The sequence below is a fragment of the Balaenoptera ricei genome, chromosome 10 (assembly GCF_028023285.1).
Source record: "Balaenoptera ricei isolate mBalRic1 chromosome 10, mBalRic1.hap2, whole genome shotgun sequence".
NCBI classification, from domain to species: domain Eukaryota; kingdom Metazoa; phylum Chordata; class Mammalia; order Artiodactyla; family Balaenopteridae; genus Balaenoptera; species Balaenoptera ricei.
The window spans coordinates 60,332,702-60,350,053 of record NC_082648.1 but is presented as its reverse complement, the minus strand read 5'-3'; the positions used below and the strand labels follow the sequence as shown (position 1 = coordinate 60,350,053).

The 17,352-nt window shown below is 33.2% G+C and overlaps 1 protein-coding gene across 2 annotated transcripts in view; it reads left to right on the top strand.

Annotated features, from left to right (window-relative positions):
• The window catches only part of ZFC3H1 (zinc finger C3H1-type containing), a 47,298-nt gene that overhangs the window by 14,193 nt on the left and 15,753 nt on the right, over positions 1-17,352 (top strand). The window contains exons 4-21 of one of the 2 annotated variants that reach the window (XM_059936523.1): positions 160-358; positions 609-832; positions 2,228-2,351; positions 4,478-4,572; positions 5,909-6,118; positions 6,319-6,483; positions 7,414-7,551; positions 8,171-8,292; positions 8,704-8,853; positions 10,638-10,812; positions 11,054-11,185; positions 11,559-12,101; positions 12,187-12,296; positions 13,160-13,291; positions 13,398-13,519; positions 14,485-14,586; positions 14,791-14,910; positions 15,817-16,000. In XM_059936523.1, the coding sequence (XP_059792506.1) occupies positions 160-358; positions 609-832; positions 2,228-2,351; positions 4,478-4,572; positions 5,909-6,118; positions 6,319-6,483; positions 7,414-7,551; positions 8,171-8,292; positions 8,704-8,853; positions 10,638-10,812; positions 11,054-11,185; positions 11,559-12,101; positions 12,187-12,296; positions 13,160-13,291; positions 13,398-13,519; positions 14,485-14,586; positions 14,791-14,910; positions 15,817-16,000 (3,047 nt within the window). The remainder of the gene's footprint in view (positions 1-159; positions 359-608; positions 833-2,227; positions 2,352-4,477; positions 4,573-5,908; positions 6,119-6,318; positions 6,484-7,413; positions 7,552-8,170; positions 8,293-8,703; positions 8,854-10,637; positions 10,813-11,053; positions 11,186-11,558; positions 12,102-12,186; positions 12,297-13,159; positions 13,292-13,397; positions 13,520-14,484; positions 14,587-14,790; positions 14,911-15,816; positions 16,001-17,352) is intronic. The other variant, XM_059936524.1, reaches the window with a different exon arrangement.

The following is a 17,352-nucleotide window of genomic DNA, read 5'->3' as shown; positions in this document are numbered from 1 at the left end:
TGGTAAGTTATTCAGTTTCCTTATTTTATTTGTATTAATATTTACCATTTAAGTATTTGCCTTAAAACTAACTAACTGATCTTATAAAAGATTTGACTTGGTAATATGTTTAAAGTCAAATAATGGAATTTTTAAATGGCAACTGTTTCTTTTTTAAAGAAGCTTGGTGAAGATGAAGAGGAGCTATCTGAATTGCAGCTTCGTCTTTTGGCTCTTCAGTCCGCCAGTAAAAAATGGCAACAAAAAGAACAGCAGGTGATGAAAGAAAGCAAAGAAAAGCTGACTAAGATGAAAACTGTACAGCAAAAAGTTAAAACCAGTACAAAAACACATTCGGCCAAAAAAGTTAGCACTACAGGTGATCATTTCTGTTAAATTCTTTTAATTGATTTCCTATATCAGTATGGTTTTTAGATTTTAATTCAGAAAGTTTTGAGCTGAGAATTATATCCTGACTAAAGGATAATCCTATATAAATGAACATAGAGGAGCAGCTGTATATATGACTTAATAATGAAAAAAAAATTGTTAAAGCTCTTATTTTCTTGTATCTTCTAGAAAATTCTAACTCTAATAGATACTGATGTTTCTGTATTTTTTATTTAAAGCTAAACAAGCATTGAGGAAGCAGCAAACAAAGGCATGGAAGAAACTACAACAACAAAAAGAACAGGAAAGACAGAAAGAAGAGGATCAACGGAAACAAGCTGAAGAAGAAGAGAGAAGGAAAAGAGAAGAAGAAATCAGAAAAATTCGAGATCTCTCAAATCAGGAAGAGCAATACAATCGATTCATGAAATTGGTTGGTGGAAAGAGGAGATCAAGGAGTAAAGTAAGGAGTTCAAAAATACAAAATCAAAATATTACTCAAATATAACTGTCCTTATAGTCTTATTTCATAAATTCAGTCAACTAAGAACAAGTATTAAGTCCTTTTGTTTGATAGAGCTCATTATATAAATAACTCTTGGGAAGAAGGGAAGGTAGGTTATAATTGAGAATGAGTCCTTTTTATAGTTATAGATATTAGAAATAGAAGAAATGAAAGACTAATATAATATTATGGTTAGAAAAGCTTCCTTTTGACTTTTTTTGTCATTTTCTGTTTAGAAGAAAGTAACATTACTGAGTTGTAGTGAGGACTTATTCTTAAAATGACTGTTCCCTATTAGTTTTCCATTTTTTAGTAATGTAGAATTAGAAATGTGTCATGATTAATTGATATGGACTATTTTAAAGAAAGTTAAATCATCATATAGTAATAGCGTTAGTGCATGTGACTTTAGTTATCAAGCATTTGTGAGCCTTTATTATGTATAAGTCATTGATAATGACTGAGTCATTGTCTTTTATGGATGGTGTTAGGAAGTAAACTGGAGATTTAATACTGATCTAGTGCTATTAGCAGTGACAAATTTCAGAATTCTGAGCTTTAATAATACACTCATGAGTAGTCTCATACACTCGTGAGTGTATTATTAAAGAATAGAGGGATATTAAAGAATAAGAGCTCTTTAATTGTAGGAAGTCAAGAGTTAGGTTTGCTTAAGTAAGGAATATATAAGTATTCATACTTTGAACTTCCAGAAAGCACTTTGATAGAATCTTTTTTTAGAAAAGTATTGTATTGATAGTTGTATGTTACTCTTAATATCCATCTGGATAGTTTTTGCTAGTTTTCAATTTGTTATAAACTGTCTCCGAGTGGAACATTGTAAGAAGTAAAAAAAAAAAAAGAAAAGAAAAGAAAACATACGAGCATATGACCAAGAGTTTTTAGTTTTCATTAGTTTATTCATAACTAAAATGTTAATGGATTATTTGGGCAATATTCTAAATATAGTTTTGATTACATAAAACTTGGATTCATTTATCTGTTTCTTAGCTTACAGAGAGAGGCCATTAGTATTTATGAGCTTGGGGTCATCTTATTTTCTAGAGGAATAGCTGATTATTTAGTGGCTCAGCTCACTCTGGGAGATTTCATCTGTATATATAGTACTTGCTAGTTTCATTTTCTGACAGTTGTAAAATGTCAACCACAGTGTACCTGTCATGTATGTTGAATTTCCCCAATCAGATGTGATAGGCAGTTCTAACTGGATAATTATGATTTTTGATACTGTTCTACATAAAAGATAACTATTAATTGTTTTGTAATTTCTAGCCTAAGAAAAGCTTAAGACAGAAAATGTTGTGAAACTAAAAAAAAATCTTGTGTAATTAGTCTTCAGATCCTGACCTGAGACGATCCTTAGATAAGCAACCTACTGATAGTGGAGGAGGCATTTATCAATATGATAACTATGAAGAAGTTGCTATGGATACAGATAGTGAAACCAATTCTCCAGGTATGAGCTAAACCTTAAAACATTTGCATATTCACAATTATTAAGTAGAAAATGGTCACAAAGCTACCCAAAACCTTGAAAGAAATGTGTAATGAAAGTGAGATTTGCTGGTGGGTTGTACAACCATAGACATTATTTGGTGTTATAAATACTTCAAGAGCAAACCTCAAATGTGTGATATTAACCTATATTTCTAAGTATTTCTTTCTATATAGCATTTTAATAAGAAGGCAGTGTTCTACTGTTAACTATGTGATCTAAAAAGTGAAGATTGTGGGAAAGGTGAGAACACTGTTTAAAAAACGAATAAACAAACCTTTGCTTTCTTAAGTATCTTTGTATCTAAGGCATTCTTCGCTTTAGTTAAAAAAAAGGGAGGGGGGATCTTTCTTGATTTTAGACTTCCTTCCTCCTTCCACTGATGATACTCTGTAGGAATAAGGAGATGGAAAGTGATACTATACTAGTGGTGTCTTAGGATCAGCTGGTTAGAACCGTTAGGGCTGTACCTCAGTTAGATTGCACATTTTAGGGTATGACCATCCTTGCGGGCTAGAGGCTTGCTTTAGTTGATATTCAGTGGTGATCAGCTGTGAGAGACCTGTTCTCTTACTAATTAACACACATAAAACTGAGGCAGACAACCAAATGCAGTTGGTGTTCTAGGAACTAGAATACTTACCTGATCAGTGTTTTTCTTCCAGTGGTCATATTGTGAGACCAAATTAAACTAGAATTCTACTTTAGTGTGCCTAGAGAGAAGGCAAAATCTGTATGATTTGGTAATGTTAATAAAAGTGCTCATTTTCAGGTTACTATGTTTTGGTTCATATTTAATAATCTTATATTTTGATTTCATAGTTTAATTCTCTTTGGTCAATCTTTAATTTTCATATTTCCAGGTTCTTGGAGATGACTCATTGTAGTTTCCAAGTATTGACAATATTATTATTACTCTTTCTATAAAATAATTTTATGATCTACCCTCTTAAAAGAATTTTATAAGAAATTATTATACAGAGAATGTACTCTACTCAGTTTTGTAAATTTTAACTTTTTGCCATATTCATTACAAATATTTATGTTTTTAAGAAGTAAAGTGTTCTAAAGTCAGTGTATAGTCAAATGGCATCATTTGGGCCACAAGTCAGACCCGTATAAGGCATGTGGCTAATATCCATATTGACTTGGGAGACAACGGGGACAAAGAAATGTTAGTTTTCCCTAAGGTTGTATGGTTATTGAGTAGCAAGAGTAGTCTTTGAATCTGCCAGATTTCAGTGAGTCTAAAGAAACGACTGACAGTAAAATGTGCAATTATCAATATTTTTAGCTGCTGCCAAGGAAGAAATGCTAACAATTTAACTGAGATGCATCAGTAACTATTTCAGAATTATTAATATTTATTTATTTATTTATTTGACTGCGTCGGGTCTTAGTTGCAGCATGTGGGATCTTCTAGTTGCGGCATGCAAACTCTTCGTTGTGGCATGTGGGATCTAGTTCCCTGACCAGGGATCAAACCCGGGCCCCCTGCATTGGGAGTCTTAGCTGCCTGACCACCAGGGAAGTCCCCAGAATTATTAAAATGTGAAAAAGTGTACACTTTAATAATTAAATACAATGGGTAATTCTTTCCATTCCTAGTCCTGTTTGCTTTCTATCCAATTTAAATAGTCCATTTCTTAACTTTTCTCCACGTGAAGGGAGGAATGGAGTCACCACATCACTGTTTTCCTTTGGTTAGGACACTTTGGCAGATTCAGGGGAATTTTTTGTTTTATTATTTCTTAAAAAGTATGTTTATTTCCCCCCCCAAAAAAAGTGTTTCTAGCCTTTCCTGCTCTATTCCCTGTTACCACCACTAGGTGAAAAGTAGAACAAAGTAGAGAGTTTTGAGGGACTAAATATCAGCTTAAGTGGATGGCTGATTTTGTAATGATATAAGGACAATTTTAAATAGATGGAGGTGGTCTCATGGAGGTTAAATATTTTATTGGAGATTAATAAAATCTCACTTGTACTTTACTTAGATGCAATTGTATTTCTTCAAAAATATCATAAATTTAATTTATTCCTGTTGAAATATATCTGTTATTAAACTCTTGTAAAAATTTTTTTTACAGCTCCTTCACCAGTGCAACCACCATTCTTTGAATGTTCATTGGGGTATTTTTCTCCGGCACCATCTGTTTCTTTGCCTCCACCACCTCAGGTTTCTGTAAGTGAGAATTGATATGATTTCTACAAAAATTTTGTAGCCTTATGTCTTTTCTAATTTGTTTTGAAAAGCTGGCATGTAATTAATTAGTAGTTAAGTTTGAAGAGAGCATAAAATCAAAATTGCTTATCAGAATTAATAGCTATGAAATCTATGGAATAAACAGTTGATTAGTTATTGGCAGGCTATCCATTTGGTAGATTTTTTCGTAGCTAATTTTTAATCTCATGTTGACTTTCTTTCAGTACTTAGTATGTTTCCTTCTTTCTTCTCTTTGTTCCTCAGAGAATGTATTCCAAAGCAGAGTAAGAATTATCTATTGTTTTGGATTTTTTTAGGGGGAATTGGGATTTAAGTGCATTAAGGTGCTTCTAGAAACTTTTTTCCTTTCTCCTCTTTTGATTAAATAGTTACTTTTAATTTGAAAATTCAGTAAAAGAAAAGCATTGTCTATGCAACTTAATTTCTTTTCCCTACCTTTTGAAAGAACTGTCAGTCCCCTGTTAAAAAAAAGAAAGAAAAAAAAAAAAGGAAGTGGGGGATCACAAAGTAAAATTTCTGAAGTTATTTCAGATGAGAGAACCTAGAGGTCACACTGGATCTCTCTTATTAATAGGTTAGTGGTAGAGGTCACACTGGATCTCTCTTAATAGGTTAGTGGGGACCTTGCCATTTCACAGTTCCTAGGTAGATATATGGTGTCCTGCTAGGAAGTTGAAGATGAGGGGAATATTAGAGCAGAGAGTGAGAGAGAAACATTTTTTCTTTCTTCCTTGAATTGTTTTATATGCCAAGGGAAATACTGGAAGGTCTTTGAAGCAAAAATATGTGCAAATTCTGGGATTTGGGTAAAATTGTCTTTATAGATAATCTCTAAGAAGCCATTTCACAAGGATTTTATGAGGGTAGTGGTGACTCTTCTTTACAATTAATTCTTGAGATACTCTAGACTACTCCCACCCAGAATCCCTTTGGTTCCTAAGTTTTGATTTTTACTTTAGTGTCGTATGTATCTGATTTTTTGTTATCTGTTTGTTTCAGGTAGTCATCTAGGGAGATAGACACTGTAAAGTTTGATTTCTCTATCTTGAAGTTTATAAATTAAATGTTTCAAATATTGTTGATTTTTATTTTTTTGTAAAAATTATACTTTTTCATGGCTGAATATTGGATTTGGTTAGTTTTGAGATTTCCAGTATTCTTAGTTCACTTATGCTTACAGTAAAGTAATAACCTGTTTACCTTTGTCTAATTTAATGTTACTCTAAAGATAAACACTTGGAATGGGTAAAATTTGCATAGTAATTATTATTTATTCTTTTTTAAAAACAACTAGTCAATACCACCTTTGAGCCAGCCTTATGTGGAAGGCTTGTGTGTTTCTCTTGAACCTCTACCTCCTCTACCACCTTTACCACCTCTTCCACCTGAAGATCCAGAACAGCCTCCAAAACCACCTTTTGCAGATGAGGAAGAAGAGGAAGAAATGCTGCTTCGAGAAGAGCTACTTAAATCTCTAGCGAATAAAAGAGCTTTCAAGCCAGAGGTAATTTAGGTACCTGAACCTCTAGGTGGTGCTATTGAGCTTAGTTTTAGGTAGCCCTACTTTCCTCTGCTAGTTTGGGATTCATTGGGCTTTTCAGTAAAGTGGGGATAAGTCTGATACTACTTTGCTCAAGACCTTTAAAGGTGACAGAAATTTCTTTTCATTTAAAATTGCTTCATATCTGTCTCTTTCTTCTTTAGGAAACATCCAGTAATAGTGACCCGCCTTCACCTCCAGTTCTGAACAGTTCACAGCCTGTGCCAAGAAGCAATCTATCCATAGTCAGTATTAATACAGTATCTCAGCCTAGGATACAGAACCCAAAGTTTCACAGAGGACCTCGTCTTCCACGAACTGTGATCTCGGTAAAAACAAACAAAATAATTAGTCTTATTGTTATTTAAACAGCTTGTGAGAAATTTGTCTGCAGTTTTGCTGTCCTATTCCCTAACTCCTAGTTTATTATATACAAACATATATGTATTATTTTTTGTTTATTAATAGTGAAATGGGAGCAGCTTCTTCACTTGAAAACTGGTAGAGTTCATGATAATATTTTTGGGGAAGCGTTATTTTCCTCAGAGTGGTATTTTTTGCCATTTCCTCAGTTTTTGTTCCATATAAGTTGGTCCATTTAGATTTTCTGTCTAGTCAGTTTTAGCAAATTATATATATTTTTTATTTCTCCCATCTTTGCTCATAATTTTTCAATTAATGACTATACTATAATGGAAGAACTTATGATGTTTTTCAATGTTTATTAAGGAGATTGAAATGACAGTTTATTTCTACCTTGTTTTCTAATGGCTTTAAAATAAAATAAAAGGAGCAAAGCCAAGTTGAAATCTTGCCTCTGTTCGGTAAACTTATCCTCCATATATAAGCACAAAAGCCAAAAAGTTTTGTTAATAATAATGTAGAATTATTAATTTTTTCTTTGGCTTTAAAAGGTTAATTTAGACTGCATTATGGTTCTGTATAGAAAGTTGGAGAAAATAAGACTTAATGAAGAAAATGATGATAGTAGTATCTAGAGAGACTGAGAATATAATCAATAGAATATTTTTATGTTTTTGGATATAACCAGTATCTGTGGAGTGGGACAAAGTAAGTCAATTAATACAATATAAACAGGAGGAACCATAGACTGTCTGCTTGGAACCCATTATTTTTATGAATTTAAATTCATACCGATAAAGTGACCTGTTCAAGGTCATGAAGCTAATTGTGGTAGAGCCAAGAAAAGGATAGAGATACTTTTGTTATCAGGAATAACAGATAGATTGTCTTTGCAGCTTCCAAAGCATAAATCAGTGGTTGTAACCCTAAATGATTCCGATGACAGTGAATCTGATGGAGAGGCATCCAAGTCAACCAGTAGTGTTTTCGGTGGATTGGAGTCCATGATTAAAGAAGCAAGGCGAACTGCCGAGGTAAGTGCAGTAATGAAAGATGAAAAGAAGATTTACTGACAATCATTACAGTTTGTTTGTTTTTCCTGGAAATTAGACCTTAGAGGTTTAGATTTTTAATATATCGAATTACAGAAATATTTTAAGTATTTGTATTATTAGGAGTTTATATAATGAAGCGTGTATAAATTTAGATAGATTTAACTATTAAAAAAACCCTTTTATTTTTGTTTCCAGTTGACTGTCCCTTTTTTCAAAATAGTAAAATTGTGTGGGTAATTGTCCTCTGTACTAAGGAAATTTATTGTTTTGGAATTTTGTTATATTACCAGAAAATCGTTTTTTTATTAAAGTGTATCACCTAAATACAACTTTTATCCCTATTCCTAATTGCAACAGTTGCTTAGATATGAAATAGTTCAATTATTTTCAAACCATAAGTCTTGACTGCTTACTGGGATTGTACAATTAATTTGGTGGTTAACGACCAGCATTGTGTTTTTTTAAATGGAATAGAAAATAATGATGAAGATATTTATTTATTTCTAAATATATAAATGTGCACTGGATAATGTAAAATACAGATCTCAGTGTGGGATTATAAAAGCTTTTGATCTGGTTGACTTCAAATGTTTTCTAGCAAGCTTCAAAACCGAAAGTACCTCCAAAATCTGAAAAAGAAAATGATCCCATGCGAACACCTGAAGCTTTGCCTGAAGAAAAGAAGATTGAATATAGATTGTTAAAGGAAGAGATTGCCAAGTAAGTGGCATTTTATGTAATTAACTTTAAAGGTGTGTGCTGTTTTCGGTGCTTAATCTGTATACAGTTTATTGGCATTGGGAAATGAAGATGTTGATTTTTATCCAAGATGAAGAGTTAATGTTTTTCGAACTTGCACAGGAGGGGGAGCCAGATGATCATCTATAAACTTGAAGGCAGTGATGCACCGAGGTATAAACAGCTTAGAAAAAGATAAAAGCTGTTACAAAGGAGAACTACACTATCAGCTTTGAATGCCAACTTGGGTCATGCATGTCGGTCGTCATTGTTATTAGTCAATATGTTAGTCACTTAGTTAATATTTGTATTTTATGAAATAGAATACATCTTTAAAAACTAATTTCAGTTTATTTTTTGGTGTAATTTATTAATCTTTATTGATTATTTTAGTCGTGAGAAACAGCGTTTGATTAAATCAGATCAGCTGAAGACAAGTTCATCATCCCCAGCAAACTCTGATGTAGAAATTGATGGGATTGGCAGGATAGCAGTGGTTACTAAGCAGGTTACAGATGCAGAAGCAAAACTTAAAAAACATAGGTGAGTCTCATTATCTGATTAAATACTGCATGTATCTAAGTGTTCCTGTATTAGAGGGATGTATTTTTGTGGTGTATGTCAATAATAAGTATACTGTGTGATTACTAATTCTTTCATACTTGATAAGCCTAGAGAAGGCTATCATTTTGTTGAATTGTACATCTACGTGAAGTAATAGTATTAATGTTTAAATAAAAATATCAAGACTTCAAAAGAAAGTTTTCCCCTTCAGATTTATGTACTGCTTAAAACCTCTGGCATGTTTTTTAAAGACCTTTATTGGAAGCATATTTTATTGTTAAAATTGGTAGACTTGATTGTTGGAAATAGTCATTACTTAGTCTGTTCAGTAAGACACATGGTCAAATATTGTGTTATTACAAAAACTATGATATGCAGTAACATTAAGATGTACCCTGATATTAGAAATCTGAAAAATGTTACTCATAGATGAAATATTGTGGTGACCATAAACCTCCAAAATTATCAACGAGAAATGGTACTGTGTATGTTTTAAAAGAAAGTAAAATAAATTCATATAGATTCCATTTCTTTAATAACTTTTATAACAAATGAAGATTTTAAAAAATTCTTTGTCTTTATATTCCCCATTCTCTTTATCACATATTCTCTGTTTTTATGATTCATTCTAGATGTCATGTGTTGTGACTGTTTGAAATATGGTATCTTTCTGGGAAAGATGCTTCATTTTTTTTTTAATCATAATATTCAGTAGTTGAAAAGATGAAAATCTGTATCTGTAAATTTGTCTTTTTGTCGTGATTTTTGCTTCTCAGTTCCAGACTTTACATCTGTCTATTGTTTAAAAATTAGACTTCTTTTTCTCTCCTTTGCTTTGCTTTAGATAAAATGAGTTAGAGGTTTGTAAATTAATTAAATGTGCTTGATTATGTTTATTAGATGTTTATTTGTGTGTTTATTAGGAGCATTATAAATGAAACTAAACATAGCGGTTTTCTGTCTTAAGTCCTCATTTTTCTTTTTTTATTTGAGGGTTTTTAAAATTTTTTATGTTTTTAATTTTTTTTTTTTTGGGTGTTGGGTCTTCGTTGCTGCACGTGGGCTTTGTTTAGTTGTGGTGAGCGGGTCTACTCTTCATTGTGGCATGTGGGCTTCAGTAGTTGTGGCGTGTGGGCTTCAGTAGTTGTGGCGCACGGGCTTCAGTAGTTGTGGCTCGTGGGCTCTATAGCGCAGGCTCAGTAGTTGTGGTGCACGGGCTTGGTTGCTCCATGGCCTTTGGGATCTTCCCGGACCAGAGCTTGAACCTGTGACCCCTGCATTGGCAGGCGGATTCTTAACTACTGTGCCACCTGGGAAGCCCTCTTAAGTCCTCATTTTTCAGGAGTTATTTAGGGCTACATTGAAGTTTACTATTAATAGCTTTTCAACTGTAATTCACATTACTCAGACGCATGTTTTTTGTTTTTTTTTTTAAAGATCAGGCCCAGGGAATTCTCTGGTGGTCCAGTCGTTAGGACTCTGCGCTTTCATTGCTGAGGGCCTGGATTCAGTATCTGGTCGGGGAACTAAGATCCCACAAGCTGCATGGTGCCGCCAAAAAAAAAACGACCAACCCATATTTGCTTTCATAAAATTTAACAGTGTCTATCTGAATACTTATTTTATTCTTCTAAATATTCACCTCTGTGTAGCATAAACATATTTTTAAAAATGAGCTATTACTTTGTAAGTTTTTTATTCTGATGGTGTCAGTCCGCTAGTTTAGAAAAATGTTCGTAAGACTTTTGTTATTTCCCAATTAGGATTCTCTTGATGAAAGATGAATCTGTTTTAAAGAATCTAGTACAGCAAGAAGCTAAGAAGAAAGAATCTGTTCGAAATGCTGAAACAAAAATTACAAAACTTACAGAGCAGCTTCAGGCAACAGAGAAAATTCTCAGTGTCAACAGAATGTTTTTGAAGAAGCTTCAGGAACAAGTAATGTTCTTTTCTTAAATTCAAATATTGTAGTCCCATGTTTACTACACATTTTTATGGGCCAAATTTTTAATAAAACCATAAACCAAAGCCATCAAAATGTGTAACCTATACATTGTTCTCCATTGAGACGTAATATTAGCATATTTTAAATTTTCAGTTGAATACCCTAAAGAAATTATGTTTAAGAAGGTATTTCCTCTCCTAAGATTTACATTTTCAGAATTACCCTATATTTCAGATTCACAAAGTTCAACAACGTGTTACAGTTAAGAAAGCTTTGACTCTGAAGTATGGAGAAGAACTTGCTCGTGCAAAAGCAGTGGCTAGTAAAGAAATAGGAAAACGTAAACTGGAACAAGATCGCCTTGGAGTAAGTTGTTTGTAGAAATATTTAATGTTTGAAAAGGAGAAGGTTTTAATTCTTTTGAGGGTAAGAGATGCATAAAAAGTTCAAGCTTTTCCCTGCAGATTCAAAGAGAATAAGATTAAAGTTTTGTTTTTAAATGGCACCCACATATTTGGAAACTCATTTTTTAATTTATTTTGACTTTTTTTGTTTGTTTTTTGTACCTCATAGATTAACTAGCAAATCTGTTGGAGGCCTTTGTAAAACTGTTTTATTCTCGTTATTGACTTAGTTTTATAATGTTGGCATTGTATTGTAGGGATAGCACAATTATCTTACCAAAAATTGTTTATAAAGTCATAGCAGTATAAAATATTGATATCATTTTTCCCCCCAGCCTAACAAAATGATGAGACTGGACAATTCTCCAATATCAAGTCCAAGAAAGCATTCAGCAGAACTAATTGCTATGGAAAAAAGACGATTGCAAAAGCTAGAATATGAATATGCCCTGAAAATTCAGAAACTAAAAGAAGCCAGGGCCCTTAAAGCAAAGGAACAGCAAAATATTGGTCCACTTGTGGAAGAGGAACCTGAATTTTCTTTGCCTCAACCCTCACTTCACGATCTGACTCAAGATAAATTAAGTCTGGACACTGAGGAAAATGATGTTGATGATGAGATTTTGTCTGGGTCAAACAGAGAAAGAAGAAGATCCTTCTTAGAATCCAATTCTTTTACTAAACCTAACCTTAAGCACACTGATACACCTAACAAAGAATGTATAAACAAACCTACTAAGAATGCAGTAGAAAAACCAGAACTTTTTCTAGGGTTAAAAATTGGTGAATTGCAGAAATTATATTCAAAAGCTGATAGCTTAAAACAACTGATTTTAAAAACTACCACAGGCATTACAGACAAGGTTTTGCATGGTCAGGTAGCTGAACATTTCATATTCTTTATACAATCTAGAATTCACCCTAGCCTTTATTACCTTATGAGATTTCTCTTTTCTTTTGCAGGAGATTTCTGTGGATGTGGATTTCGTGACAGGACAGAGTAAAACAACAGAAGTGAAGCCATGTCCGTTTAGACCCTACCATAGTCCCCTTCTAGTTTTTAAGTCTTACAGGTATAGAAGAAAGATTCAGTAAACTTGAGGTTCAGGATTGCTCCTCGTTCTTAGTGATATCTTAATCTTGAATGTGTGATGACCATGAAAAAAAATTGAATCATGGCTGCTCAGAAATGAACTTGTCCTTTTAGGGAATATAAAAATTTAAGTGCCTTGTTGTCATACTTGAACCAAACAGGAAGTAAGATTTAACTCACACTTAGGTTTACTAATTCTTATCAAATCCTAATTTCTGGCTACTGGTGAAATTGTGGAGAATTCTGAATTACTATATCTGTTAAGAATTTTAGGAAAAATAACTGGAGTCTTATGAGAATTTAAAATTTTTGCTTTTTAATTTTATTGTTACTCTAAGGAATGCATTGGCTAGCTTTCATAAAATTGATTTGACATTTTCAGATGATTAACTTTGGGAGGTTGTCTCTTTTTTTTTTTTTAAAGACTCTTCAGAAGCTGTGAGACTATTAAATTGGTATGATTTAATCATAAAATCGTAAAACACCTACTAGGTAGTATAGACTTTTTCTCTAGGTTTTTGGTTGGCTGGTGATGTGTGGAAGAAGTACCAGCGTTATACAGCATTTTATTATGTGGGAGGAAAACACTACGTTTTTTTTTTGGGATATTTTTGTTCTTTGTTTTCTATTTCAGATATTTTATGTCTGGGTATAAAAGTAGTTTGTCCCTATGACTTGATATTCTGGTTGTTTTCTAGAGTTAATTTTGGTATTAAGTAATTAGATAAATAGTAAGCTCAAAGTATAGAAACTTTAATTGAGAAAGAAAAAATGAAAAAATTTAAAAATTTCTGAGGAATGTTTATGGAGCATTGTAATGTGCCTCTCTACCTCTCTTCTTAGATTCAGTCCATACTATCGAACCAAGGAAAAACTTCCCCTAAGCTCAGTATCGTATAGTAATATGATCGAACCAGATCAGTGTTTCTGCCGTTTTGATTTAACAGGAACATGTAATGATGATGATTGTCAATGGTGAGTAGTTTTTATTTGTTAACATTTTATAATTTAAAAGGCAGTCTTGGTTATGTAGCTTTGATATATACATGATTATCTTTTCTGTGTTGTTATTTTATTTTAGGCAGCATACACAAGACTATACGCTTAGCCGAAAACAGCTATTCCAGGACATTCTGTCATATAATCTGTCTTTGATTGGTTGTTCAGAGACGAGCACTGATGAAGAAATTGCTGCTGCAGCAGGTTTTAAAGACCTCTTGTTTCCCAAGTGAAAATTGAATTTAGGCAATTTAAAAGTTTTATATTCAGTTGTTGACATCTTTAAATAGCCATAATAATTCAATACATTCATCTATGACACTTTATCTAGATCTGCTCTGTCCAGTACAGTAGTCACTAGCCATGTGTTGCTATTTAAATCTAAGTTAATTAAAATAAAAATTTGCTTCCTCAGTCACACTAGCCACATTTCAGGTGCTCAGTAGGCACTATTGAGCTCAGTATTGGTAAGTGCTTACCAGTAAGACAGTGCAGATGTAAGACATTTCCATTATTGCAGACGGTTCTTTTGACGGAGCTCATCTAAATATTTCACTTTATTTAGAAGAATATGTTAACATAGTATAGAAATATTACCAATGATTTAAAAATAGACCCTATTTTTATTTACTATTTTCAAAAATAGAGGGGGATTAGAAGTTGAGGTGACTATAGTTTCAGATTCTACAATGAAATAAAAAAGGACTTTATACACTGTGACACTGTAGAAAGCATAGATTACTGCCAGACATTGTGAATAAATGTTGTTAAGCTTTTCCCCAGATTTAGTGCCAAATATTAAACCTTAAACTACAAGTCTTTTCGAAGTAGGGGAATTAGTGTTTGTTAAATTCAGTATTATCACAACTCAGAGTGATTGTAACATCACTGAATCTATTTAGTCATTCCTAATTAGGGACTTTAATTTTCACTTGCTTAGGTTGTTTTAGGAAATACTTTTTTTCAGTCCAAATTGGGGTGCATGATATGGTAGGATTTGCTGTAGTAGTTAAGATAATGTAGACCCTGCCCTTTAGAAGGCCATAGGTGTTTTTGACTAGTACCTTTAATTTTTAAACTATTCTTTACTTCATACTCTTTAATTAGCCTCATCTCTGTAATCCATGTTTTTTATACTTCTTATGAAGATATCATTGCTCTAATTTCAGAAAAATATGTTGAGAAACTTTTTGGAGTAAACAAAGATCGAATGTCAATGGACCAGATGGCTGTTCTCCTTGTGAGCAATATCAATGAAAGTAAAGGCCATAGTGAGTATATGTATCTTTCTCTCGCACAAAAGGACCTTAGAGTTTATGAGAACAAATTTTTTGGCATTATGTAAAAATATATATATATCATGTCTGCGTAACATGATAGAATAAATTTAGCTCTTTTTGAGTACTATTTGGGTATCCTTCAAAACTATAAAAGACTAGTTCTGTTAACCAGCAGTCTTCTCCTGTCTACTTTAGCACCTCCATTTACCACCTACAAAGATAAAAGAAAGTGGAAGCCAAAGTTTTGGAGAAAACCTATTTCAGAGAATAATTTCAGTAGTGATGAGGAACAGTCTACAGGACCTATTAAGTATGGTAAGAAGTAATTTAAGATCCAGAATCATTAAATTGTGGTGTTACACTTTGCTAACACTTTGCTAATCTTTTGGTGTAATCTACTAGCCTTTTAAAAGTTTCTGTTTTTAAAAAAGTGATGCTGCTTGGCATTTAAGGCAATTAGTTCTTCCTTGGGCAAGACTGTGCCTTATATTGCAGGATGTTTTGTTTTCATGACCCCTGCCCAGTAAATGCATGGATCACCCTTTAGTAAATGTGACAGCTTTAAATATTACTTGAGTGGGGAGAGGGGAGCAGTGCTGCTCCCATCTGAGAACTACTGCCTGGCCCGTGTCCTTCTTGAGAGCAGGAGTTCTGTTTTGTTGTATCTTTGAGTCTGTGTTTTCTGACATGCAGTAGGCGCACAGAATGAATGAATTAAATGAGTGAACAAAGTAATGTATAAATGAGTGCCTTATTGTCGAGTACATCTTACATTATATTCTCAAGTTTGCATAATTTAATTGCCTACTCTTTGTGGATTGGCAAATATGCTCTCCTGTACTTATTTACATTAACACTTTTTCTCTAATTTAGATGTAGTGGAATATGGAATAAGTCATCTTCATAAATTATTATAACTTTCTCTTAAGACTTAATGAATGTTAATTATCAGTTGATGTCGTTTACCCTTAGAGTAGAGAGGTCATACTTCGGGTTTGCCCAGCAGAGTCCTAGTTTATACCTGTCATCCTGGTGTAATTTTTATTAACATCCCTTTTTACTCTTAGAAGTGTCCTGGTTTGGACAATAAACTATATGATTGCTCTACCTTAAAGCTATGAGCTTTAGATTTTTAGATTATTTTAAAGATAAGGCCAATCATTTTTTCTTGGGTTTGTGGATTTAGAGAAATTGTGAAGCTAATAGTGCTTTTTCTTATAGCCTTCCAGCCAGAGAACCGAATAAATGTTCCAGCTTTGGATACAGTTGTCACTCCAGATGATGTCAGATACTTTACAAATGAGACTGATGACATTGCTAATTTAGAAGCAAGTGTACTTGAAAATCCTTCTCACGTACAACTTTGGCTCAAGCTTGCATACAAGTACTTGAATCAAAATGAGGGGTACGTCCCCTTCTATCTTTGTGTAAACTGTTGCACATTTATATTTTTATGTTTGAAGTAAAAAAATTATCTCTGGTAATCAGGTTTCCTTGCTACTATCAATGGAGTCTTTGTTTTTTGACAAAGCCAAAAGCACTTAATTGTTTAAAAGCTATTAGAAGTAGTGAGGTGGATGGACCTAGAGTCTGTCATACAGAGTGAAGTCAGTCAGAAAGAGAAAAACAAATACCGTATGCTAACACATATATATGGAATCTAAGAAGAAAAAAAAAAAAAGGTCATGAAGAACCTAGGGGTAAGACGGGAATAAAGACACAGACCTACTAGAGCATGGACTTGAGGATATGGGGAGGGGGAAGGGTAAGCTGTGACAAAGTGAGAGAGTGGCATGGACATATATACACTACCAAACGTCCAAGAATTAATCATTGGGTTTTTTAAAAAGTCAGGTAGTCATGGTCTCAATAAAATTGTGATAAAGTCACAGTGGAATAGGTTAAATTTTATGTTAATTTTAATTTGGAGATTTAAAGCTTGTCTAAGAACCTCTAAATTCTGGTGAATTGACTTTTTTCTGTGTGTGGTGTTATATTATGTGTATTCAAATAAGATAAATAGTGATTTACCTCAAAAATGACAGCTCCTATTACATAATTGTGTTTTTTGACTCCTACTTGTTGATAGGATTGCCAGGAATAATCTCGTATTACCAGGAGTAATATTTATTACTGTAATTTTAGAATTACAATAGTAAGGTTTTCTTTTTTTTAAACAGGCTGCTCTGTCTTAAAACTTGGTATAAAAACTTTTTTAAGGTAGCACTGCAGAATGCTAATACATCACACATACCTGAATATGGTGCTTATTTAACTTGCCTTGTGTGTCATTTTCATGTTAATAGGATAAGTTACAGTGTTTTCTTTTCTGACTCATTTACTGAGTGAAGGCCAAAAAACTGTACATTATTTTATGAATAGGATCATGAGAGACAGTTTTCTTCTCCAAGAGATAGCAAGCCCTTGACTGTTGAAAAGAACTATTATATTGAAAGCTTTGATTATTTTGTGCTGGTAGTAGCTGGCCTTGAGGGAGAATTGTTTAACTTTTCCCATTCCCAGACCAGTGTAGATCATAAAAGGTATTGCTGAATATGGACATAAAGCACACTTGAAGTTGATAATCTAGTGGTTTTATAACACTGTGTTTTTATCTGGTAAATGCGCATTGAACATCCACTTAAAAGGGAATTGTTGGGTCAGTGGGAAATCGGGACCTGTTCTGGATGGATGTGATTTAAAATCTTAATCTACCTCCCTTTGTCATTGGTGATTCTAGCTTCTTGGTAGGTTCTA